Here is a 27732-nt window from a genome sequence, read left to right as displayed (position 1 = left end):
ACTCTGTCAATTAATTCAATCTATGTTAAATTAATATTAATAATGTAAAGCAAATTTTGTATCCAAGATATCCTTTATTATATATAATATAATATAATATAGGATCTCCTTGAACACAAAATTGCAAACCTTTGCTGACTCTATGTGAGTTTTTAAATGCTGAAAACAATTCGTTTCTATGTTAACTTTTGCTTGTTGTTTGAATAACAAGACGTAGCAATTGTATATTGATAGTATACTAAAAGTCAATACTTAGATTTTAATATTTTCAGCGAACAATATACATTGTGTCGAAGCGTTCTGCAGATATATTTTACGTTAAAACAATTACTTTTTCTAACGACTTAAACATTACTGTCAAGTTCTACCATAAGTTACGGACGTAACTTCAAGCTATTTAAAAAAAAAATCCGAAGGCGACCAAAAACTAAAAAGGGGTTCGCCTGGAGACCTGATGGTAGATATTTCGAACACATACAGTTATTATATTACGTAACATAATACAGCAATATGTTCTTCTCTCTCATTGTTATTTATAATAACTGTTAAAAAAAAAAAAGTAAACTTTTATAAGAACACTTGGAATTTTAAAAGTTGGTGAATTCATTTAAGTATTTGTGAGTCTAACAGGGCGATTTCGAATTTGGGCTTCAGAGTAGGTAATGCAAAAATCCAGCACGCTGTGTAGAAATCTCTTAATATATAATAATTTAGATATCAAATCTAAAGTTTAAATCCAATTATTACTAAATACTATATACTAATATGTTAATTTTTTTTTTTAGATTCAAGTGCAATTATTTACATGTGGCGATCGATCATAAATTTCCTAATAAGTATAAATAATACGAAGTAACCCGTAAGCAAAACAAGTAGTAATTTATTTTAAATATTTATAATAATTTAATTGTATACAGCAGTAAGGGTCCGGAATTAACTACAGACGAAATATTGTACTTAAGTTTCAGTAAAATTATTACATATTAAATTCAAAATAAAATAATTGAAAAAACATTTTTTTATATGACTGGTTTGTTAATTCTAGATCTTTTTTTAGTGCTTGATTTAGTGTAAGTAATGTATTCCTTAGACAAATTTATAAAAAGGGAGTGTAATTTTTGGAAATATTTTTTTCAACAAAATCAATACATTTTTGAGTAATATATTCTGGTCTCACTTGGAAGTAAAATAAAGATACGTAGTTACGTACCTACGCTAAAATATCTAAACAATTGAGTTACCTCCCCTCTCTTCTACTATGTCAAGTACTGTGTGGATTAGGTCTATGTACGATGATGCCATTTTATTCTCAATTCTCCCTTTATAAATTATTTTGGACAACCGCACAATTATAATTTATTTATTTAAGTAAATTTACACATTTTAGCACTATTGTCATTCCAGATAATTGAACTAAACTACTTTAATAATTTTTTCGTTTGTAACTTCTCACTTTCGCGTTGTGGTCGTTCTCGTTATAGTTAATAAACCCCTCACATTTTCTGCGCAGTAAAAATTAATTACTTACTTTAAAATTTGCGTCCAGTTAATCAAGTAACAACATTTTGTACACCAACAAGATTTTTTTGTAAATCAAATTACCAATATCTATCCCGTGATCCTACTGGATAACCTCCTTCGTACTCTCTTATACGCAAAGTCTGTCGATACCGGGATATTTTAGTCATTAGGTTAGTCATTAGGTTAGTCTTAAGTTAGTCATTAAGTTAGTCCTAAGTTATGCCCGGATCGGCTTCGATGCGTAAGTCCACCATTGTCTGTTGTGTGGCCGCTCAGTCTGTCGATACCGGGATATTTTAGTCATTAAGTTAGTCTCAAGTTAGTCATAAGTTAGTCTTAAGTTATGCCCGGATGGACATCTATGCGTAAATTCACAATTGCTTGAAACGCCCCTACCACACATTTCTGGTGGTTGTACAGTAAATACAATTTGAGCATCATCGTAGATGGAGACACCACATTAAAAAAAACGAGCCAAATACTCTACCTCATAGGTGGTTTGGAAACGAGTATACAATCCCTAATACGAAGTAACCGGTAAGCAAAACATGTAGTAATTTATTTTAAATATTAATAATAATTTAATTATATACAGCTGTACGGGTCCGGAATTAACTACAGACGAAATAATTGTACTAAGTTTCTCTGCTCAGTAAAATTCTTACTATTTAAATTCAAAATAAAATAATTAGTTTGTTAATTCTAGACATTATTCTAGTGCTTGATTTGGTATAAGTAATGTATTCCTCCTTATTGACGTCTTCCAATAAGGTACACCAACGAAATTCGAAAAAAACTAAAATTCATTGGCGTGTCCATAAGCCTAAGCAGACGATAACGATAATATCACGTATTTATTATTATTTAATTCTATTTTAGGCTTTAAAGTTAAAAGAAAACTTACATCAAAAAATTTTTCTTTTTTTTACATCATTTTCAGGAATACTTTAAAAAAAAAATGGAACAAAAGACATAAAGGAAAGGTAATACAAATATTTTTCGATACAATTTCGGGGGGGGGGGTTGAACCCGGACCCCCTCTTGAATACGGCCATGCGATGTCTACCCAATTATCGTTGAAGTCAAAAAAAGTTATTTGCAAATATAACTAAATCGTCATAACTAATTGTATGAGATAGATGTGTCGCTTCTTAAGTGACTATGTATAATACGAGTCTTTTGTTACAATATGTTTATTATGCATTATATTTATTAAAACTAATGATAGCCATGTTAATTACTCACCTTCAGTATATATATCAGTCTGATTGGTGCAATAACTAAATGATGCAGATATGTTGTTTGTGAGATTTCCGATTTCTGATGAAATATCACAAGCTACGTAGTCCACTTCCATGCTGGTTGGTAAACTGTTAGGCCTAAAACATATTTAACATAATTATTCATACATATTATATATTATCACAACTTTATTTTTAATAAAACATGCAGACTGTATTATAATCACAGACTGCTATAGTATATGAATGACACAGCATACTTATCATTACATAGATATTAGATACATAAAAGAGAACTTAAAGCACACAGTTAAGTATAAATTAGTTAAATGGTAAAATTAAAACCCCATTTTCTATTGTTCTATTATAATAAAATTAAAATAATTAACCTTGTTCGGTGATAGCTTTTTAATTTAGGTTGATCAATGATCACATTAATTAGTTAATTTGGATTTTGTTTTTTGCGTGCGATTACCAAATATATTCTAGTGGTCATTGATTATTTTTCTTCGTTGATATGGTTCTTAAATATTTAATTTTTTTATTTATGGTTTTCTAATTCAACTTGCGAATAATAATTGTAGTCATAAATTTGGTTTCATAGCCAAAGTATCGCCAAAGTATTTATATACTAGACAGCAGTCAGCATATTGCAGATATCTGTTGCAACACTCTAAGAAACTTTGCTGTATTTAGTAGACTTGCAAATCCATTTAAACCTACTGTGTCCTAATTAAATCCTTAATTGCTGCTTTGTAAACAGTAAGACTACTCTGTAACTGTTATATTCAGATAAGCAATTTTGCTGTTAGAGCTAATAATACAAAATAATAATAATAACAAAATAGTATGCATTTCAGAATATTGAATTTGACTGAAAAAATGTATAGAGTTGAAATAAAAATATCCCTCTTAAACGGATTTTAGTAGCATAATATTTTTTAACTATACCTATAACTGATGTCTGAAAGGATCAATGATACAATAATATTTTTAAATTTCCATAGTTGGATCTATAGGACTTACACAACAGCCGACAATGTTTCATATAAAAAATAATACACAATAAAAATTCACTTGTTTATAGATTCCTAATTTTTCTGACATCGCTGTTTTTTTTATAATAGTTCATAATAGTTATAGTTCCGCATTTTTGCATGCTTGAATTTCCTTTTAGCTTACTAATATCATTGGTATTTTTAACCAATTTCGACTTTAAAATCCCAACTAGTTTTACTAGATATGTTTCAATCTATATCTTATATCTGCTCCTTCGAATATTATCTGTAATATACTGTAGTGCTTGATATTAATTTATTAAATAAATTAATCAGATTATAATTTTTAACCAACATGAAAGTCTTCATATATATTTAAATAGATTAACAACAATAATTTGTTATTTATTTCAGATTAGTGAAGCGATGATATAAATAATGTATACACATATTAATAATAGTATTAACCATTTTCCAACGAATAAAAACTACAAAAAATATTTGAATCGAATATATTTGTTCTTAATATATATATATCTTTTCCAATATTTATCAACAATAGTTAATATAACTATTTGGTATTGCGATAGTTTTCGGCTACATATTATCATAATATAACATGTTGGTTTTTCGAGACTACCGTTTAAAAAAGAATCGTATTAAAATTCTATATAAACTAATTGTAAGACCACTAAGAAATCACTAAGCTTTGTTGAAATTTTAAATATGAAACAACATTAGGTAATAATGAGTTAAATTGTTTTATTTAAAAAATTAATAATTAATTTCGAACGGGAAATGAATTCAAATTTTGTTTTTATGGATAATAACTTCAAAAGCATTGAAAATATTGTTTAGTGAACACGAATTTGTGGAAGTATAACTAAATGATGATTGACCATATTTATTATCAAGCTATTAGACTTATCGTCGTTGTCGCAAAAAAAAACTCCCACGTGTTAAAACCTAATTGTTCAGGAGACGCTGAAACGTGTAAAACGATTTATAGTAAGTAACACATAGGAAGTTTTAGTTTTCATTTATTCTACAATGGAGATTGATAGTACGTTGGAGATTTTATCATGTTATGAATTATTATAGCTTTTTTTTTCTGTATACAGAGATACCAAAACCTCAGAATCGTAAAATTGGCACATAGGAGGTTTTTTCGTGGCAACGACGTTATGTTATTTTAACCGCTCAATATTTTGAGTATGAGCACTTGTTTTTATACCTAGAAAATTATTATATGAACGATTCAATACTTAATTGAGTAATTGACCTATTCACTAAACTAATTTAACTTACTCTACTGGTAAAATATCACTAGTATAGAATATAGCTTTATTTTTAAACATTTTTATATAAAACAATATGGTTACGCTAATTTGGGTTGTGTACTAACTATTGTAGATTGAAACGCGAATAACGTGAAATGAAAAGTCCCAAGTTATTTTCCTACTTAATATTAATAATATTAATTATGCTTTTTACTTTTCGATTAAATGGTAAAACTATTTATGAATTAGAGGCAAAACTAATAATTTATAAATCATAATCGCGTTTTACACATCAAAGAAACATAAAATATTTATGAATAATACAAAAGCAATAAAACGATTCAATCGTATTATATACAACTGTTTTCCGATGAATTTTTGGGTTCCTTAGTTATTATGGATAATAATTATGAATGATTATTAATATACCTTGGTCATTTTATTATTTAAATTAAATGTTCTTTAGACATGTATAAATGATAAATACCGCAAGTAATATTATACACTACGTAGAAGCTTTCGTTGATAAAATAAACTAGATAAATTTAGAGGTTTTAAAAATTAATAAATATTATATACTGTAAAATAATTACTTGTCTTTATTACAAATATTCTTTTAAAATAAATATTTTATTTCAGCTACTTTATATAATACATTTGTAATTTATATAGGTAAAACTTATATGGTTTATACCTCTATTAATTAAGAAGTCGTTTCTAAAGATATCCAGAGGATTTGTAGCTAAAATCGTTGTTTTCTATTTATAATTAGCAGTACATTATGAGATAGGGTAATAGTTCTAGCACGTTATGACAGTTTTTTCTACAATTTTATTTTTTTCCTATTTGTTTGTATGTTCCATCAGCTTTTTCATTATATATTTTATAGATACAAATTAGATCTGAACAGTTTTAAATAATTTTGCAAAGTTTCTAGATGTGACACGTCATCAGAAAACCTACCATTGAGGTCAGTTATTTATCTCTATTTGGTGGGAGAAAAAAAGGGATACTATTATTGGTACCGCAATAACTAATGAAAACGTATAAATTAATATCGTCGCTATAATAAATCTTATTGTTATTTCGATTTTGATAAAAACAATTTTTTTTTATATTCATCCATGGGACGTCGCCGTTTTCATCTAAAATAAATTAATAACTTGCTACCTAATATTTTTTAAGATCCCCTTATTTATTTTTTGGTACTCGGAATTCCATTTATACATTTTTTTTAAATATCCCGAATCGAATTAATTCCGCCTGTAAGCGTAAAGCAGTAGAAGACATTTGTGGCCTAAAAAAAATAATGATTTTGAAAGACTAAAGTGTTTTAAGAGGATGACATATATTGCAAATATTGCATATGTGTTTTAACTTTTAATAGTTATACGAGTCAAGAAGTAAAGAAAAAATTTTAAATATGGTTTTTATAGAAGAATTGCATACCTAATTATTACCATAGTGTTAGCTCAAAAACACAAATTTATTGACTTGTGTCGTTTTTGAAACACATATATATTTTAATTTATTTTGGCCGAAAACAGAAACATTTTACCTATGTCCAATATATTCTATTTATATCATTATTGCCATTATTTATTGTGATGATATACAATTAACTTTTACTGTAAAAAATTCCTTAAAAAAAAAATCGTATTCGCGAGAAAAGAATGTTAAACTATATAAATAAGCCGGGTACTAATTACAATATATTTGGGTACATTGGAAGTATAACTAAAAATTCGAATGAAGAATAAAAAATTAATATTATGTTTGCAAAGACAGACGATTGATTTTTCTCTAACCCTGGCCGAATTATATTATTTACACGATATTTAGTGCCTAAAAGAAAATTATTATATTTTTTTATTGTTTTAGTACACGCTATAGTTACAAATAAAAACCCGTATAGATGTTTTTTTTTTAAATTCTAGATTAGATACGCCATCACATTAGTTGAGTCTTGGTAATTATTTCCGCATTAGAACAGTAATTTTTTTTATAATGAAACGCATAAGTTTCAAATAATAATAATAATAATAATGAATAAAAATATATAAATTTGGAACTTATACAGCCAGCGTACAATCTAAAGGCATAACTATTGTTTTTGTACAAATTAGGTCAAAGCAGTTGGTGTACAAAATGATCATAAATGTAATCTTGTTTTTTTTAAATTAAAAAAACCATACTAGAAAAGTATGTTATAATCAAAACTACCCTTTTTGCTGCACAATAATGGCTAATTTAATTGAACTCGTTCTTTTTTATAAATACTATAGTATCATAAAGCAAATTAATGTATTTTTAAGGGGATGTTTATTTTATCGAATTACATTCCAAATACTATTAAGCTTGTCAGTCAACTGTCTATATTAATATTTGTTGATTTTAAAATACTAATACGTCCTTATAATCCCCCTATACTAATTTTCCTTTTGGTTTAATACACATATTATTATTTATTCTACTATAATTATGGACAAATACTACACAAAATCGGCTTTTCAGTTGTATTTAATATTGCAAACGATTTTATTAATATACAACAGTTAATTAATATCATCGTAATTGATAACAATTTCAGCCTGATGTTTTTTTTTAACTGTTACTTTACAGACATTTTTAGTTATGTAATAATACTTGATAGTTTTATTGTAACGCTTGTTAATTTAACTAAACAAAAAGTCATTAAGATTTACGTTATTGTACTTGTAACCGTAAATTAGTTTAATATCCAATGAATACGTACAGTTTTAATCAATTTCGCATTTGTAGTGCATTCCAAATCAAAACTATTTGAATAGATTGTTGGGTATAGTTAGAGCCCCAATAATATCACAATGTTACCGAAAATAGTTATTTTGAAATACTTTCGGCTCGTAAATTTAAGGTTTGGCGTACAATTAAGTTATAGTTTCTTAAACTATTAATGATTTGGTAATATTATTTTTCATCGAATGAAACTTAATACTCTATTTGCAGTAAATTTAAGAAAATTATTTACAGAAAACACTGAAAATAGGTTCTGTAAAACGGGGTTTTCAGTGAATCTGTAGAAAAATCTAAAAAATATAAGTAATCTGGTACTTGTAACAAAGAAAAGTTAAATATGTTGTACATTTTAGCGTGATAAAATAACAATACCATAGATTAAATAAAAACTTTTAATCGTGATAATATTTTAGTTTTAAAAATAAATTCGATTTTATAATTATTACTTAGTTATAATAAAATGAGGTCGGTAGTAGGCGGCCCGCGGTTCGAATCCGGACTGCGGAGGGGAAATAATATGGACCGCCAAAAATATTTTACTGTTAATATTGTGTTTTTTTTTACAAAAATAAATAAATTTATTAACTAATTTAAGTATTTTTTGGACTTTCAATTTTTTTTTCAAATTATCCGGACCTCCTTAGAAACTAATTGCCGACCTCTGCTATATTATATTACTTTGTTGATTTTATTTAAAATAAGTTTGATCATCACCGATAGTACTGTTATCAGTAGCGCGTCCACGTCCGTATGGTTCAATTCGGATCAAAAGAAATTGGTTACAACATTTGGTTCCAACAGGACAACGCTACGAGCCACACAGCGGACGCCGCGTATGGTTACCTCTTGCAGAGGTAACTTGAATTGGCCACCAAGATCATGCGATTTGACCCAGCTATTTTTTTCTTTTGGGGTTTTCTGAAGTCGCAAGTCTATGTCAATAAGCCGCATTCGACCGATGCCTTCAAAGTCAACATAACCCAAGCCATCGCTCAAATTCAGCCGGATCTATGCGGCAGAGTTATTGAAAATTCAACCTCTCTGTTCCATGCCACCGTGTGAAGCCGCGGCGGACATTTGAACGATGTCATAATTCATAAAAAAAATAGCATACTTGGGCCTTTCAAATAAATCAAGAATTTCATTAATACCTCACACACAGCTCTTATTGGAATACCCTTTATACGAGTATAAGTTTATACAATCTGTAATATAGTAACTATGTATATTAGTTTAGTATACCTAAACTATTACTCATTATTTTGCTGTAATGTTCAAAAATAGACATAACAAATAGTAGTAATTTTATTGTGTTATTTTAATAATACGTGTAATTGATGTGGTTGATTGATCAGGAATAAAAAAACGTATTGTGTAACTTGATAAACGCGAAAAGAAAATAAGCATACTTTATTATATGTTCAAACTACACAACATGTGGTACTTATATATAGTAAACAGTAATTTATATAATGAAATATACAGTGAATTGCTATAATAGGATTTCTCAGAGATAAGTTATTAAAGTTTGATTACCAAAAACTTCAACAGCATTTTCGCTTTAACCGTGTGACAGGACTTACAGGAAGTATTTTTGAAGCTAGTTGAAAGATGAGAAGGTTTTGTAATAATTAAGTTTATGAAAATATAAAATATTTAAACCCTTCTCAGTAAATGTATATTTATGTGTACGCGGTTTGTGAGATGGAGATTTAGGAAAAGGATTACATTTTCGTTCTTATAAAAAACTGACAGCCGAGAATAATTTTCTCGACTGTCAGTTTTAGAGTCATAAAATGTTTTTTCTATGTGAATGTATTTTTTTTTTTTTTTGTTTGGGGCAAATGGCTAGAAAACTTATTTTGTTTAATGCTAAACCAATTAATGCAACCTTTATTAAAAACACATGATTTTATAAATTTAAAGTAGGCGTAATATTAATTAAAATATATAAAATATTATTGTCTATCCGCGTAATTATTTAAAATCAATAACAAAGTATTACGAAAAACTCAGGGGCTTAAAAAATCAAAAACTAGTCGGAAAGAAAAATATAAAGAAATAGGAATTTCTCGTAAATATATAACATTATAGCAATTAAAATTCCGAAATAAAGAGGACCTCTAAATTATGATTCGGGTTTCCTTAAAGTTTATAATTATTGGAGCTGCATGATTAATAACCGATACAAGCAACAAAATGTATTATAGTAGGCAGTAGCCTAATATGTCTGTTTTATAAGTATATAATAATTACTAGTTATAAGTAATTTTTTATTATGCTTGTGCCGGTGAAAATTTGTTCAGTTGATTCTATACAACAACCCTCCAACAATCTACGTGGTTCACGTGTACCAAAACAGTATCAAATTAATTAAATTATTATATGAATGCAATAAATTAAGTTACTATCTCAACGTGAACCCAAAAAAGGGGTTGTATTGTTCAATACCTTTTTAACAGTGAGTATTCTTTTGTATTTAGTACTGGAAAATTCTAAACGGTAAAATTACAAGTTTGTTTTGGAATTATTGGTATTAAACATAAAGTGTTTGTCAAAGTACTAAATGCGATTTCGTATATTATATTTGTACCATCTGGCGCCCCACAAACAAAATGTTATTAGCCCACTACTTTTTGCTCTTTTTATTAGTTTGTCATGAGGCATGGATTTTATTATTTATCTATTCAATGATTAAAATGCACGAGCCTATGTTGAATTTAGAAGGTATAATTTGAATTGTATTTTTTTTTTGTTTTCAACATATATTAGGTTGGTTTCAACGTTTTTTAACTTCGCTCTCCATTTATCACGATCTTCAGCAAGTCTTTTTAATCCGGCGTAAGTATCAATCCCTGCGTCATTTTTCAGTTGAGATATGTACGAGTTTCTTGGTCTTCCTGGTGGTTTTCGTCCTTCAATTGCACCTTCTATTATAGTATGATGCAATTCTTCGCCATGGCGTAAAACGTGTCCCATCATGTCCCATCGTCGTCGCTTTATGGCTTTAATTATGGATCTTGTTTCTCCAACTTGGGTCAGTACATCTTCATTTGTTACTCTTTCTGTCCAGTTTATTTTCTCCATACGTCTCCAACACCACATTTCAAATGCTTCAAGGGATCTTTTTTCCTTTTCATTAATGGCCCATGTCTCGCAGCCGTATAACGCTCCATACACTCCATACAAGCGTTTTTAAAAATGTCTACTTAATTTCTCTGCTAATTTTTTTCGAAACCAAAATTTTCTTTTTCTTGATAAAAGCTGCCTTTGCATGCCCGATTCTTTGTTTAATTTCCTGCGTGCTTTTTCCGTCTGATGTTATTAAACTTCCCAAGTATTTAAAACTAGAAACTTGGGAAATAAGTTGGTTTTCTAAATAAATATTTGCGTTAATTGTGGGTTCACGTGCACAAACCAAAATTTTTGTTTTACCTGAATTTATACATACGCATTTGATACCTATTTATAATTATTTGCATTTCTGCCAGGGCTCACTGAAGGTCGTGCTCTGTTTCTGCTAATAATACGATGTCGTCTGCAAACCGGATCATTGGAATCAATATACCACCCACTTTGATTCCAATCCCAAGTCTGTTAAGTTTATCTTTAACTTCCGTTATACTTTTTTCTATGTAGCAGTTGAATAAAAATGGTGAAAGTGGGCACCCTTGTTTTACACCTCTACGTATTTTCGCACTAGATGACTCATTATTTATTGTAATTTCTTCGCTTTGATTTTTGTAGAGGTTATACATAATTCTCCTGTCTTTAAAATCTAAATTTAATTCCTTCATTATCGAGAACATAATTGTATTATTTGTATTGAAATACATGATTTAGGTTTCAAACTATTTACTAAAACGTATTAATTACCCCCTAAATAAGGCAGTAAATATTTTCAAAAATCTTGGTAAATTTTGCATTAAAATAAATACGTTTATATTATACTAACATATAAACTCGATCGATATCTATTATATGCCACACAAAATGTGTATGCTATTAAAATCAATAAAGATATAAATGGGATTTTTAAATTTGAATTCTATCAATGTAGAAACTAGATAAAATAAAATAATATTATGACTTATATAAAAATAAATCTGCTCACAACATCTTAATTTTTGAGTAACACTAAAGGAGTAAACTTTAGAAATTATTATACTCTACATATTATTTTGTATTTCAACCTCCAAATATGTGATATTCTTTAAAAGTAAGTGTCTTACAAGGTTTTGACACTAAAAATCTTAATTAAAAATTATAGCTTACAATAGCAAAATCCATTTCATTTAATGTTGTTTTTATTGAATTTTCGTTATATTTTGGAAGAATACGTACGTTCGAATAGAAATCTAAACAAAGATAACAGTTATTTTGATTGATTCTCTTGGAAGTATTATACTATAAAACCGATATTATTGTCGTGCCGACAGAACATAAATTTCTGAAATTAAAAGCAATAAAGCATTTCGATTATATGCCAGCTGTCTGTCTAATATTGTCGAGTATTTATTGTAATTTAACAATAATTTTTTTTCTTTGGGTTTTCGGTGATTAACACCATACCGCCAAACAAGTGTCTCTCCATTTCTCCCTGTTGATTTTTGCTATCCCCCACTGTAATCGGGTTAAATTTTTTCCACATTACGCTTAACACAATATTCCCATCGTAGACGGGATCTTTCCAAAGGCCGCTTACCGGTAATTTTTTCTTTGGTGGTTGCCCTTACTAAAGTCACCTGTTTTCTCCACGCATGTCCTGTCCACATGAGAGTCGTCTCTTTGACATTTTTTTTAGAATATCCGGTCTTTGAAATGGTTCCTTCAGATCATCGTTATATATTTTTCTCTATTTCCCTGTTTGGGTGTGACATGGGAGCTGAGATTTTATCTCTCAAATATACTTAAACTGCTTTTCTCAGCTTTTCTAAGAGGCTGTGGGGTTGACGTACCAATGTATCTCGAGCTTAGTATTTTTCTAAGGCCAAAATAATACTTATATTGATTTTCATTTTTAGGTCATTTTCTTATGCTATAAGAATAATATGACCATAAAATATTTAAAATGTGTCACTCTTTTAAAATATATGTGTTTTAATTGGACAATACTAGTTGATAATAATGACGAATTTATCTAAAAGACACCTGTCAACGGCATCTTAAACATTTCCCAACATATGTTCCTATTCAGTTTACTGTTAATCAAATTTGTTTAAATTTAATTATTATTGGAACTTTTATATGAGTTTCCTCAGTGTGGCGTAGTTTTTATTATTAATACAGTAAAATAAAACAAATTAAATGCTGACATACCTAAACAACGTTTTTTTATTATTTAGTCGCTTGAAACTAGCGAAGATTTTTTATAGAGCTCCTCTACTGTCTACAATGGTAAACACAAGCTTACTAGTAATGATCATCAACAAAGTTAACGATGTCATTCAGAAGCTTTATTTCTTTATGATGGGTAAGATAGAATTTTTCTTTATAATAGACTTAATATTATCGATCGGGTTATCAGATTATTTATTGTAAGTTTTATATCAACTTATCATATGCGGTAAAAATATACCACATTGTTGTCTCCTTTTCAAATCGCAATTGATGGCATCGTTTAAGAACCATTACAAAATAATGTATACCCAGTACTATGTGTGCAAAAAATACCACAAAGTTTTTATTTAAACTTAGTGCTTGTAAAATACAAAAATTAAAATGCTCAATTCGAAATTTTGCCTCACATAAATATTTAAATAACCCTTTAGTTCACATAATACGCTATAATGCTGAGAATGCCATACTTATAGACTTACAAAATAATTTTGTTTATATCCTACACGTTTTAAATATTGTAAAAAGCGATATAAACCTGACTTAAGCTACTCGTATGTATAAAAAGTATTCTGAAGATCAAACTGAGTGTGCTTTGAGCACAATTCAACACTAAATTATAAAATTTATAAATAAATAACTATTTTATAAAAGTAAAATTAGGTCATAAAGGTTTAATAATGAACATGTCAATTTGTTTTTAAAAATTTGAAAGCAACTAAGGATTTAAGATAGCTATAATGTATTTGTTCAACTGATATGCCTTATCAACCAAAATATAAAATGATATCAATAATTGTTTTTTTAATTTTTTTAATATACTTAACGCCAAAGAAGTTGTAGAATTTGCAACGGTTCATATTATATTCGTGGTTTTATGTATAATTTATTTTTATTAAATCAACATAAAATGATAGATAGGAACCGTATTTAATTTTTTTTGCGTTAGTGTTGTGATGATCTGTTTCATTATGATGACGTTTTTAACATTAATAAACAAAATTCACCCAAAGTTTGAAGAAAAGTCATTTTAATTTTTAATGTGAACTATTTATGAATAAGAAAAAAAGTCTTTTAAATGATGTCTAAAAATAATTGATAACCTCTTTTACTACTTACATTATGTAAATTTAAAATAAATAATCCATGGTTTTTGTTAACATAGATTATGTTTTTATTTTTTTAATTTTATAAACAAAGTAAAAACAAAAGTTATTTTTACTGGAATAGTCTTTAATATTACATTTTTTAATCTCATAACGATACCTATCGAAACAGATGTATCTAATGATTTCATTTAACAGTTAAAACACCACTCCTATAGAATTAAATCATTTAAAAATATGCACTATCGACATTTTGATCTACTGGTTAGTGCCTGTTATCTGATTACTCAGATATATAATGGGTTATAACCGGTAGTTATACCTGTGATAACTGAATCCAAAGTCACCAAAATATTTAGGTATTCTTTTAAAACCATTTTTCTCGTTTGTATAGGGTGTTCTAGAAAGCAGCCACATTTTGAAAATTCTATAACTTTTTAATATTTGTCCGAAAAAAAAATTACACACACCATTGTATTTAGAAGGTCCTGAGGTTTATGTGTGAAACATAACATCGGGCATATGACCGCCAGTGCTCGCCCTACAAGCCATGACGCGTTCGTAGATTTCGACGTCTAGATCACCAATCACTCGCTTGATTTCCGTGGTCACCACGGTCTCGTGACCTTACCCCCTGCGACTTTTTCTTATGGAAGTACGTAAAGCCAAGAAAAAGTCACAAGGGGTCAGGTCACAACACCGTGGAGGCCACGGAAATCAGGCGAGTGATGATTGACCTAGACGCCGAAATCTGCGAAAGCGTCTTCCGAAATTTCATGGACGTTGAGTTGTTGGCCTGTAGGGTGAGCAGGGGCGGTAATATGCCCGATGTTATGTTCTACACATAAAACCTCAAGACCTCCCGAACATGGTATGTGTTATTCGTTTTTTGGACGAATATTAAAAAAGTAGTAGAATTTTCAAAATGTGGCTGCTTTCTGGAACACCCTATACTTTTGATTTTGATTTTCACATATTTTTTTTTAATTTTACTTGTAATCTTTATGGTGTATTTTTAAACCCATTAACAACTACGAGTATTCAAATTTATTCTTTTAAATTATATTCCACTGATTTCTCATTAGCTACTGATCAGAAAGTAAACTATTAAAATTTAGACTTCGACGTCTATAGTTTATAGTTTGGAGTACGACATTTCTTTCATTGATTTGGCAAACGGGAGTCTGAAATAAAACGTTTTAGGAAATCCCCCTGTCCCATTTATCTCTCCCCTGTTGTCAGCTCCGATTTCGGTCGCCGTTGTATACTTGATGGTCCACCGTACCTCGTTATCAGTTCTACCGAAGAGGTTCTTATTGTCAGAACGTATACTATAATACAATAGCTTAGAGAAAAATTGGGTCAATTCTAAGTAAATATTTTGCATCCGTATTATAAAGAAAATACGACGCTTATGTCGAAACGTACGCCATTGTTAAATCAATATGTTTTCAGCTTAGCATCAATGAAAAATAATATAATACTTGTTTTTGACGATGCTTATTTTTCTGATATAAAAATGGACACCCTTAAATTTCACCTCAAAGACAGACGTGCGTCACGTGATTTGTCTTATTCATAATATTACTGTCACAGCGTGTTCGGAGTTTAGAATATTATCATGTTATTGTCAATTTTTGTTTCGCTAGCGATTTTAACTAACAAGGGTTAGGCCGGAAAATATAACAACTTGTTATTATTCGAGATATGTGTATTATTATTTACAATCGACCATGAATATGTTATCCTATAATTTCACCGTCATTGATAGACGAAAGTTTACCTATGTAGAACACAAAGCTTACGAAAACGACTTGCGAACTCAAGGAGAAATTGTTTTGACGATGTTTAACGACTTACAGGCCAACAACTCAAACAGTTAACATAACAAGCAGCTCATTGATTAATAGAGCACAGACGTGAGACGTGTAAAATATGTTAATCGATATCATTAAGGGGGCTCCATACAGACCATTTTTAAGGAGTTTTGTATAGGTAATATTTAAGAAAAAATTGATTTAAATAAATTTCGACCATGTCAATAAATTTACCCGTTAATTTGTATAAGCTTCAAGGTATTAGTTTTAATTAAAATCATTTTGTCTATGAGTAAAAGCCCGATAAGTAATATAAAAACAGATTTGAATTTGTCATGAAATTTACTTGAGATCGGTCGACGTATTATATGATATCTTATTCCTACTATGTATATAACACGTTTGAACATTTTATAAAATTTCAACATTTTAAAATAAAATTTAGAAAAGGTTAAAATTAAAAATTGAAAAAAGTACTTCGACCGATCCTAAGTAAACTTTATGACAAATTGAAATCTGTTTTTAGATTGCTTATCGGATCACTGGTTAGGCCTGTGCGATGGAATAAAAATGATGTGTTTTGACTGAAAAAATGGTCTGTATGGAGCCCCCTTAAGAAACGATTGATATCCATATCTGATAGCTTTCCAATCAATTGTCCTAAAAGTATTTACAATATGAATTATATTTCCTTGAATCAACGTGACGCTCAACGAAGTGTTACCGAAATAGTGGTACAAAACTGGCGATGAGAGCCTGAAAAGAGGTATGTACGAATTATACGGTAGCGCGTTGTTGATGAAATATATAATGGAGGAAAACCCAAACACAGAAAATGAACATTTTCAACCTAGAAAAGCGTTGTTCTACGTCATCTTGTCCGATGACCAAAACAAAAACATTAAATCTGTCCCGTCTGCCTATAATAGGGTAGATCATCTAGAATTATTCCAAAATTTTCAAATGGCAAAATTATTTGTGATCGATATACAGTGCTTGGAATCGTTTCAACGACAAGTGTTGGCCGCTACGGCCTATCCCGTGTTGAATGTTATTGCTACATACGTTTTGATATTTAATCAAATGTATTATATAGAAGAGAAACAACACGGACACGTAAGTGATAGAATTACATTTTTCGGAGACGAAATCGATATTTTGGGCGAAAAGGTTTACAAGTTGTTAAATGTTTTTGTCGAATTAGATATTTATCCAGAAAAAGTAAAACAGCATTTCGAAATAACTCACCTTGAATTTGGAGAATTTATTCAATTTCCCGAGAAAAAAAGTAAACCAATTTCAACACCCAAATGGATAGGTAAATATTTAGACGGTGTTCATATCCTATGAACATAATTAGTCTAGTATTCATTGAATTGGACAATCCTAAAGATCTGAACCCTGCAAATACGGTTCTGATCAATCAAATAGACAAATTGAAAGATGATGTAAACAAAGTCGAAAGTTACATAAATATTTTAGAAAAAAAACAAACATCATTATGGGATAACGAAAAACAAGAATTCTCTTTTCCCATGAATATACGTTTCAGGAAGATCATGCGTGCGAAATTATAAAGAAATACAAAAATAGTAACTGAATCGAATACAGTGATTTAATTTTTTTTTTTGATAATAAATCCATTACATAATTCTTTAGATACTAATTGAATTAGATATTTGTCTAATAATTTAGTAGAAATATAGATAAGTGCATTCTAGTAAATTAATTGTTTTGTCTTAAATATATGTGCACACAGATTGTATTACATATTGTTTAAAGTAATATAAAGTTCAAGTGATATTGTGGTCCAAACATGATTAAATCAATATATCTTTTTAGATACTCATAGATGTAAAAATATATGTAATTTTAGTAGGTTAATACTTAAGTTTAATATTTTATAAATCAACGAGCATTTTTAATTTCATTATACAACGGCTTGTTTTTCTATTAAATACACCTAGGGAAACAAGAAAAATAAACACAAAACAGCAATACTGGTAAAGGTACCCTCTCATAATAAAGCCAGTACAGTGGGCATAGTGGGGCCGGGAAGATCACAGGTCTACTAGAATTATTATAACTGAAAGTGATAAAATCACTTTAAAATAAATGATTCGATGCAAATTTGTTGATAGTAGGTTCAAATCAAGCACGGAATAAACCAACATAGTAAGAAAGTATTACACGGAAGTAAGTATTAATAGTAAGTATAGAAGTTAGTAGTAGTAGTAGTAAGTGAATAAGTTACTGGTGGTTAAAAAGATATCGTAAAGCCAATACACACACACACAAAAAAAAAAAAACGATACCTTCTCGGTTCTGCATTGAAGCTAAAACATATTATTGTAAAATCAATACCTTCTCAGTTTTATCGCACTAAATCTTAAGCATTAATCATAAACTACAGAAATAAGAATACAACTTCTTCCATCTATAAAATCCAAATATTTTCATAAGGTATTTATTTCCTAAAACCCACTTAAACAACGTCCATTATTACTAAAGCAATCAATTTTATAAATTATTGTAATGGAAAAGTCATTATCCAGTCATTATTATTATTATTCAGTTCAAATTTCATTATACATAGTTTACATTCTATATAATTGTATATTATACATTTATTATTTTCCGTACAGATTTACAAATTATTACTTCAGTGTTATAAAATATGACGCTTTAATACATATAAAATCACTCAAAAAAATTATCATTGAAATGTAACAGAAAAACTACAGACTGTAACAACAATGTATTTACATACTTAACACAGAACGTCAAAAAATAGTATTCAAGTCCTTTATGAATTATACACGAGCTGAAATTTATTTGCCAAGCAGTAAAGATATTTAAATGAGTTTAAAAAAAACAAAACCAATAAATTAAACTCATAATATAAGGTTATCATCATAACTGTTTATAAAACGGTGATAGTAATATTACATTTTTAAGGCCTATTAAATTGTATTCTACACAAAATTCAAAAAAATTGACAGAAGCACATTTGCCATAAAAGAGTCGTTCATTTTTAAATAAAGCTAAGGAAAAAAGTCAAACTTTTAGTAAGCTACAGAGTTATTTGTATCTGTGCACATTACTCAACCGCACTCCAGTTCAAGTCCTACATTTTAAACCTTAATAACTTCAAAACCATTTGTTCTAATTGGTTAACAACCAGGCAAAATTTCAGCAAAATATTCTTAATTAAATATAAAATATATTACTATAGTTTCAAAAGTTGATAATAAGCTCTAGAAAATACTAAAAAATATGTAAATTTAAATACTAATTTTATCTAATTTTGTAATAAAGCATAAACAAAAATGTTTTTTAAATTTCAATAATTTTGAGAGAAAAGTGGTGTAGGACATTAAAAGAATCACCCCGTAAATATTATAATCCAATTTTGTTTTAGATTAGAGTTCAGACAAGAAAACAAAATAACCGCTTTTTTTATTTATATAAAATAATTTTTAGAAATAGTGTTCTTTTTTTAAGGTTATTTAAACAAGTATATTTTTATTTCTGTCATTTAAAGTAAATCCTGAGAATATCACTAGTACGACCATTTTAAGTGTATTATTTTTTTGTTTAAATAGATAAAAAAGATAAAACAGTAAGGAATTGCACGCTTAGTGCTTTCAAATAAACGTGAAATTACATTTATACAATGTATTACAAAAATAAAAGTTTTAAATTTAAGTTAAGTTAAAACTTTAACAACGCTTTTATTTCTTATCGTGCATTATCGTTAAAACTTAAATAGTTTTGTAGATTTTTAAGTAAATTAGTTTTTTTGTTACATGATATCTTCACATATTTCTATGCAAATTAATTTGTTTAGAGTAATTGGATTAAAACGTGATAGTATTGTTGAAAAAATTTAATTTAATTTTTGTATCTCATTATAAGTTTATTCCTAATATTTTTATACGTTTTAATATGAGTAAGCTACATAAAAATTCAAAGCGTTTACATGCTTTTTTAGAGAACGCTAGGTACGGTAATAATTAAATGTTTTACATAAACTAGTCAGAAAACATGATATGAATCTGGTTTTATACTAATGAACCTTTTGAATTTTAGCCATCGTCTCTACCTTTTGAGAATCTTAATGTTTTATAAAGGTGGTATTTGTACGTAGGAGTATGGTCGGCTTCCTTGAATCTGGACAGCTAAATTGTAATAATATGATGTTGTGAGACTACAGCTGATATCATAATAAATTCTAGTTTAAACTAAAGGTTACAAACCATTAAATTTAATATGAAACCTCAGACATTTTCAGATAGTGTTTACTGAAAATAAAAATAAAATTATTTGTTGCATTGTAGAATAATTGCCATTTTTCCTTTCCTAGGCCAATGCGTATATGAACTGTAATCTTAAATTCTATAACAGTCGGTAAAAATCTTTTTCGTCAAATTAAATCATTAACACATTTCATCAAGAGACCAATTCATCGAATAATAGTTATTTAAATATATCTATTTAGAAGCAAAAAAATGGAATTTTTTTAACATAACTAGAGATTTAAATTTGAAACTATATACACTGATGGAACCTATGACTGACTAACAGGTGACTAGATGGTTAAGTGAGAGTCGACGTGTCGGTACAATCAGTTACATTGCTTTATACTAATATATGTATTGTGTCCTAGCATTGTGACATAAACAAGGTGTTTTATATTACACTTTTATTGTGGCTCTCTAGTCTCGCGCTTACGCATCGCCTACTATTGTACTGACTTTTGACTGTATAGTTAATTTGAAAGCTTATTGCATTTCAGTTTGTCTTAGATTCAGACACCTGTGCCAGTTGTAATATTCTTTTGATCGTCATCGACTTCATCTCAACCCAATCGTTTTTATTTTCAACTCCAAGTCCCACCTCCCTTTAATGGTTATTAAAAATACGTGAGTACAAATATTAGAAGCTAAAGGACATAGGTTCAAATGTTTAGTGCTAAAATGTATGACTGAGTTTATTCTATATGTCATTATACATTTTCGTTTTTGTAAATTTATTACAAAATGCACCCTTTTGAGCTGTGCCATCGATTTGATGGGTCAAGTGGTAAACATATATTGATAATACTGATAAAGGTGCTATCGTATATTATTGTTACCGAGTATCAAATCGAAAGGTGAAAACGTCTTCCCAACGACAGTTGTTTTGAATTAACAACATTTATTCTACCCGAGTGACGTAACACTTTTACCTACTAAATTTCGTGTACACTATAATTAATAAACTTATTGAGTGATATTATATTGATTTTTAAATTTAAAACTAACTTTTGTTGTTGAACTTAAATCAATTAACTAAACAATTATATATGTTATCATTTATTGTTTAAAATACAGTAGTAATTATTAAGCAGCTATGTCACTCCATTAATTAAGTAAAGAAAGAGTAAGTAATAGGTATATTTTACATGACATGAAATACATAAATTATTATAATACATTACTATGTTTACAAAAAACAAATAAAAATAAACAATACAATAATCTCGATTTATTTACTTGATTTGTTTACTCGTCAATTTTAATTTATTTTTTGATTGCTTAATTGTTTTACTTGTATATTCGATTTATTTACTCGTTTACTAGATTCATGTACTCATAACAAAGCCTAAAAATGTAAAAAGGTTATTATGCTTCTCCATTTCTAGTTTTAGCTCATAATCTTAAGATTTTTTTTTATATATTTTTTGAGTAGATATTAAAGAAGGTATTTTTATTAATTTACGACAGTTTACTTATATACATTACTCATGTTATTCACAAAATGTGGAAAAGTTAACATTCTATTTACATATTTTTAACTTACGAGAATTTAATTACTGCAATGTATTGTAAATTATTACAGATTTAAAAGTTATTTTTTTGTAGTTATTTTGTTTATACTTATTTGTACTTGTATATATGCAGATTATTCTGAACTTCGTTTTTTAACAAAGTTTAATAACACAAATGAAAATATCAACTTGTTTTTTTTAAATGCATTAGTAAAACATAATAACTGGTCCTTTTATTTCTTAGAGTACAAGGGATCAAATATGATCTTAATCGAAGACTTTTTTTTATTTATAACTATAATTGTTCAAAATAATTTTTAAATATATTTTATCAGGAGTCAAAACTTAATAATTAAATTTGATCATCGATAATTCTTAATGCGTTTTCTAATTTTTATAATATAAAAATAACCTAAGAATATGGCATCATTCAAAGAACTATTATAATTTTTATACTACTATAAATAAAAGTAGTTAAGAGAAATTTATTTAACAGCATATTTTTTGGACTTCCATTAAAAAAGTGTCGTTTTATCTTTACAATAAACTATTTTTTTTAAAACGAAGTTGAAAGTTAAAACTTTTCAATAAACCCCTAGTTTTAGAAGCGTCACTATGATTAATATGTATAATGGTATTGTTTAAATATCTGGTTAAAATCTAAATATATCTAAATCTAATATTATTTTCAGATAAGATTTCCAATAATTTTTCATTAATCCGTAACTCTTTAAGTATTCTTATTTTTGTTTTAAATTTTGGAAAATTAACTATGTAAAAAAAAAAATTCTTTGCTACAACAGCTAACACAGTGCAGATATTTGCGCCAATGCTATTTATATACACACGTATTTATATTTATGTACTTATAGAATTACCTAAGCAAATTTCTACGGGTCTATTTTAATTGTAATGATTAAATTATTTTATTGTTATTATAATATCAAATGTAAATACTTACGATATTCGTTTTCGGATGTAAATATTTACATGTATACATAATTATATTTCATCGTGTTTTTTTTTTCAGAGTTCTTCTTCGTATCCACAACCAATCAAAATGAAGACAACGCGGAAGAAACAACACACTGAGTGAACACACAGCTTTGTGGTTACGCGGTCGACGATACTAAACTGGCGCCCCAAACTTGTGCTCTTGGGTGCTGTCGCCTTGTATAAAAGCCGCGCAAGTGCTGAACCATTTTATAGCATAGCACTGTGTAAGGTATATCATTCACAAAATGTTAATAACCATAATAATACCCTAAGGTCATGTTGTTATTAGATTTTTGTCTTTAATGCAACATTATTCTACACGGACAAATATTGCAAGTACGTGTACAAGTAATGTACTGTAAATGGATAGCGTGATTGCGTGGTATTATATTTTTTGCGCTTTAAATCTATTACTATGATGATATTTAATTTTTTTTTTGTCTGTTTTCTCGATTATAGTTAGAAGCTAAGATCCGTCAAAGTAATTACATATTATTGTTTAACAGAATTCGGACTTGTAAAGTGTATAAATATCTGCGATTGTTCACGTAACCATAGCAGCAACGCGATACAGCAATCTGTTATTATTCAAGTATTTATAGCACGTACGTTAGCACAATACACATCCAAATCATGACCGAATTTCATTTATTTGGATTGACAAGGCTTAAAGTGAATTCGAAATGTGTTAAGCGAACGAGGAAACCGGAAAACCAATCAAAAAAGTTTCTACGACTTAGCAAAACAAATTATATTTTAATAAAATATTCATTATTGTAATTTATAAAACTAATTTGCACACTTTTCAAGTAAATACTAGTCACGAAAACTATTGATTGTAAATATTAATTTCAATCATAATAACAACTTTGATATTAACGTATCCAATGAATGTCGTCTAGTCGGGTCTATAAATTATACCGAAATACCAACTAATTAAAAAATAACGGTACCAGGTAGGGGTTGTAAGATGATTAATGATGGTATAATTGTTATAGTTTTTTATTGATATAAAAAACATAAGTTTATCCATTACGGTATGTCACGCGAATTCTTGTTAAAAGTTAACTAATGGTTTTTATAATTGTATTTATGTTATTTTATTTCTTCAAGTATTCTACTCGTATTACTGCTAGGTACTTTTAACGTTTTCTGCGGATCAATAAATTTGTATGATTTAGTTTTAAACATCATAACTGAGACTTACAGTATTTACTTTAGGTAATTTGTTATTTTATAAGAACAAACAATAGTAGTTATTAAAAATACGAATAGGTGTTTTACGGAGTAGTAAATTTTAAATTTGTTTAATTTTATTAACAATAAGTTAGATTTGGAACATAAAATATTTTTTGTATGTACCCACTATTGTTGATATTTATTTTTAATACTGCCTTTACTTCTTATGAAGATCTTGATGGTTTTTTTTAAACATGATTAAATCATAGTTAATTTTATCTCGTTGGTACGGGACACCACTAAACTAGTCAATAATAATTATTTGCATAACATTTAAGAACATAAAATATATAGAAATGACTTGTTTTTCTACTAAGTACACCTAGGGAAATTAGAAAAGCAAATACAAAACTGTAATACAGAGTACAGGCACCGTCTCATAACAAAGCCAGTACAGTGAGGAGGCCACAGGACTTCGGTATAGTTATTATAACTGAAAGTGATTAAATTACTTTTCAACAATCGCTTCGTTGTGATACTATAGATTATAAAAAGTATTAAGTCAAAATAAATGTCATGACGATAAACAAGTTTACTAATCGTGTTAATTGACTATTTGGGTTTCCTATGATTATTTGAATGTTAAGTTTGTTTAAATTTGATTTGAGAATAATCTACTAAACATTTAGACGGATGATTGGGAAATTTATAATATATGTAAAAATTATTAAACATCTTGTATGTGATTTAGCATCATAAAAAATTTGTATTGTTAGTAATAGGTACGGTAAATACAATTAGGGTTGATTCCTAATAATTCGTTTCCATTTCACCAAGAGGCTACACCTAATAAACAATAATACATTCTGTAGCCCAAAATTAAACCAACTTAAGTCACACTATGCAAACTTTTCAAGAAAGCATAATAATGTTAAATATCTAGTATACTCTCTTACGAGGACTTACACTCCTAGTGAATTATAAAAGGAAAAATTCTAATGGAAATTCGTTGCTATAAATTAATGCAATAACAAATTCTCAATGCCCTACTGTAATAACCTGCAAATCATCATTATCGGACTAACGTTCATCGCGTTCAGAGGTAGGTACAGAAAACATTTAAATATTTTTCAGTTACTACTCTATTAATTTAGTTTTTGATTTTGGTTTTCTTTAATAAAAAAAGTTTGACAACAGATTTTTAAAATAAAACTATGTAACCTTCCGTTTAATTTTCAGTTAAGCTTTAAAATTATACCTAAAAAGAAAATTTTTTTACCCATTTTGGAGAAAAGGGTTATGATTTTTTTCTAGGGTTTTTTCTGTATATTGGTAGTACTGTATCTTAAGTTTATCCCTTACAAGTTAAGAAGTAATTAATCTACTTTTATAAAAGTTATAACCGTAATTTTTTCAAGATAAAACGTATATTTATTTTTCAGGTATTTTTCTCGTCTTTAAAAAGGAAGAGGTGACCTTTTGTATTTTTAGACTTATATAGTACCTCTTAAGTACGATTTCTGATCCATATATTTGCTACGTAATGAAATCGGTTTAATGATTTAGGAAATATTGTTGGTCCAAACATAAAAAAAAAAAAGTTAAAAACATCATTGTAAAAACAAAACATGCTCAAATCCGCATCGAAGCTAAAATATACGCTAAAGAGTTACCTACGCTTCTTGCATAAGACAGTTGTCTAAAACTGTTTAAAAGATATCATAAATTATTTTTTTTTTAAATTTTATTTCCTCACATCCGTTTGTTTGTCATAGAGTATCTTTCTTGAATTTTTTTTAAATATATATTTTCATAGCGTTTAGAGTTTGAACCGATTTGAACTCTAGTGACCGTAGCATTTTAACTTAATCATGTATTCAGATTTGCATAGTTTGTGTGATAAATAAAATAATACTTTTAGATGGTTTCCAAAAAGAAACCACGAGGCCCAACTAATGTATGTAACTAAAAGTAAATATTTTATAGCATTATTTAGTATTTACTAATTCGTAATTTTGTTTAATGATTTTATATAATGACAATAGATTTTAGCTATAGACATTCCTACCATCTTTCCTTTAAAGAAAGACTTTAGATAGTGTTGATTGTGTAGAACCTAAATTGCCTTAAGGCATGTTGAACAATTATGAACTTTGAATTATGTTACTTATATAGATAATATGTTGTATTGCATCAGTATTCCAATGAACTTTGTAGTAAAATGTAATTGTTGTAATGCATTATATTCCTGAAATGTTCTTTGTGTGATACGAGTTGAACAAACTAGTATAAACACAACTAATAAGTGTTAAGGCATTTTGGTAATATAGTTAAGCATGCAAGCATTTAACAACGAGCTTAATGTTTCATCACTACCTTTACTGAATAATGGAATAAGCGTGTACACATTTTTAAACACTTCAATTATGTAAGAAGTGATTAGTAGTAATTTACCTCTGTAGAAAGTTCACCATCCGCTTACCTACCTGTTTTAATCAAAGTTTGACAGTTGAAGTTGCAAGTCCGTACTCGAATTTCCTTTGTAACATGATTACTGATTAGTGGTTTTGCCATTATTACGACGAATTCAAATTTGGTTCCTATCTTCGTTGTTATTGTTTTTGCTCAAAACCCATTTTAAATCAGTTAATTGTCTATTTTTTTTTTTTTGTGAAGTGTGGTAACACAGAGACTGAGATTATTGGTGGTAATAAAATAATTATTTTATTTATTAAATGTAATAATATAATATACTAAAAACAGCTAAATTATTTGCATATTTTCATAATCTAGAACTATAACATGTTTATACTTTATAGCACTGTTATAATATATTATTTGGATGGTTAAATTAAATAATAATTTTTCATGCACGTTGTTATTTATAAACATATTGTGTTAGCTCACAAATAACTTAAAATATTTAAATGATAACTCACATTAATAAATTTAAATCAAATATGATAACTAATGAGAAAAAATGCACCCAACTTTTTTTTATGAGTTACATAAGTCTAACAGCAAAAAAAAGTAATTTATATAAATTGTAATAAAAATTAATAAATTAAATAATATTTTTTGTAATCGTTCCTTATCTTATAAACTAAAGCTGTTTTAATGAAATAGATTCTTAAAATTTCTCTTAGTGCGTATTGATAATTTTTATATGTAACTAGTAATTCACATGTGTATATAAATAGTGTTAAAAGAATATTACACGTAGTGTACCTACTACCTATGTTTATAGTACCTCAAAAACCGTTTAAAATTATATGCATAACGTTGTAGACTGGTTATTATGAAAGTTTTTTTATAGATTGATTTGTATTGGTTTTTGGAATAATGTTAAGATGAATAATATGTTGGTAACCTGACTGATAAGTTATGTACTCATCAAAAACTTATTCTTAATATTGCCGTATATATTTTTTTTTTAAATTTTAATTTGATACAGAAAATTACTTACACTACTTAAAGCACTAAAAGTAAGATGTCTGCCTAATTTTTAACAACAAAAAACAAGGAAGCATTTTATTTAGATTTACTAAAACATTAAATTCAAGTATTTTTATATTACAAGTGCATTATATCATAATATAATAATAAACACTGAATACAAATTATAACTCAACATTAATTTTCTGTAAGTCTGCTATAATTCCAATGC

General features: G+C 28.0%; 1 protein-coding gene across 1 annotated transcript in view; it reads right to left on the bottom strand.

Annotated features, from left to right (window-relative positions):
- The window catches only part of LOC126835443 (RYamide receptor), a 49446-nt gene extending 26445 nt beyond the window's left edge, over positions 1-23001 (bottom strand). The window contains exons 1-2 of the mRNA XM_050568034.1: positions 22852-23001; positions 2767-2900 (exon numbers count right to left, since the gene is read on the bottom strand). Of these exons, the coding sequence (XP_050423991.1) occupies positions 2767-2878 (112 nt within the window). The 5' untranslated portion in view covers positions 2879-2900; positions 22852-23001. The remainder of the gene's footprint in view (positions 1-2766; positions 2901-22851) is intronic.
- Positions 23002-27732: the final 4731 nt, after the last annotated feature.

The sequence above is a fragment of the Adelges cooleyi genome, unplaced genomic scaffold (assembly GCF_023614345.1).
Source record: "Adelges cooleyi isolate 19-005CV unplaced genomic scaffold, UGA_ACOO_1.1 ACOO_flye_CR_arks_rails_tigmint_CR_PRNA_23, whole genome shotgun sequence".
Taxonomy (NCBI): domain Eukaryota; kingdom Metazoa; phylum Arthropoda; class Insecta; order Hemiptera; family Adelgidae; genus Adelges; species Adelges cooleyi.
The sequence above is the reverse complement of the archived record's forward strand: the minus strand, read 5'-3'. Positions and strand labels throughout refer to the sequence as shown.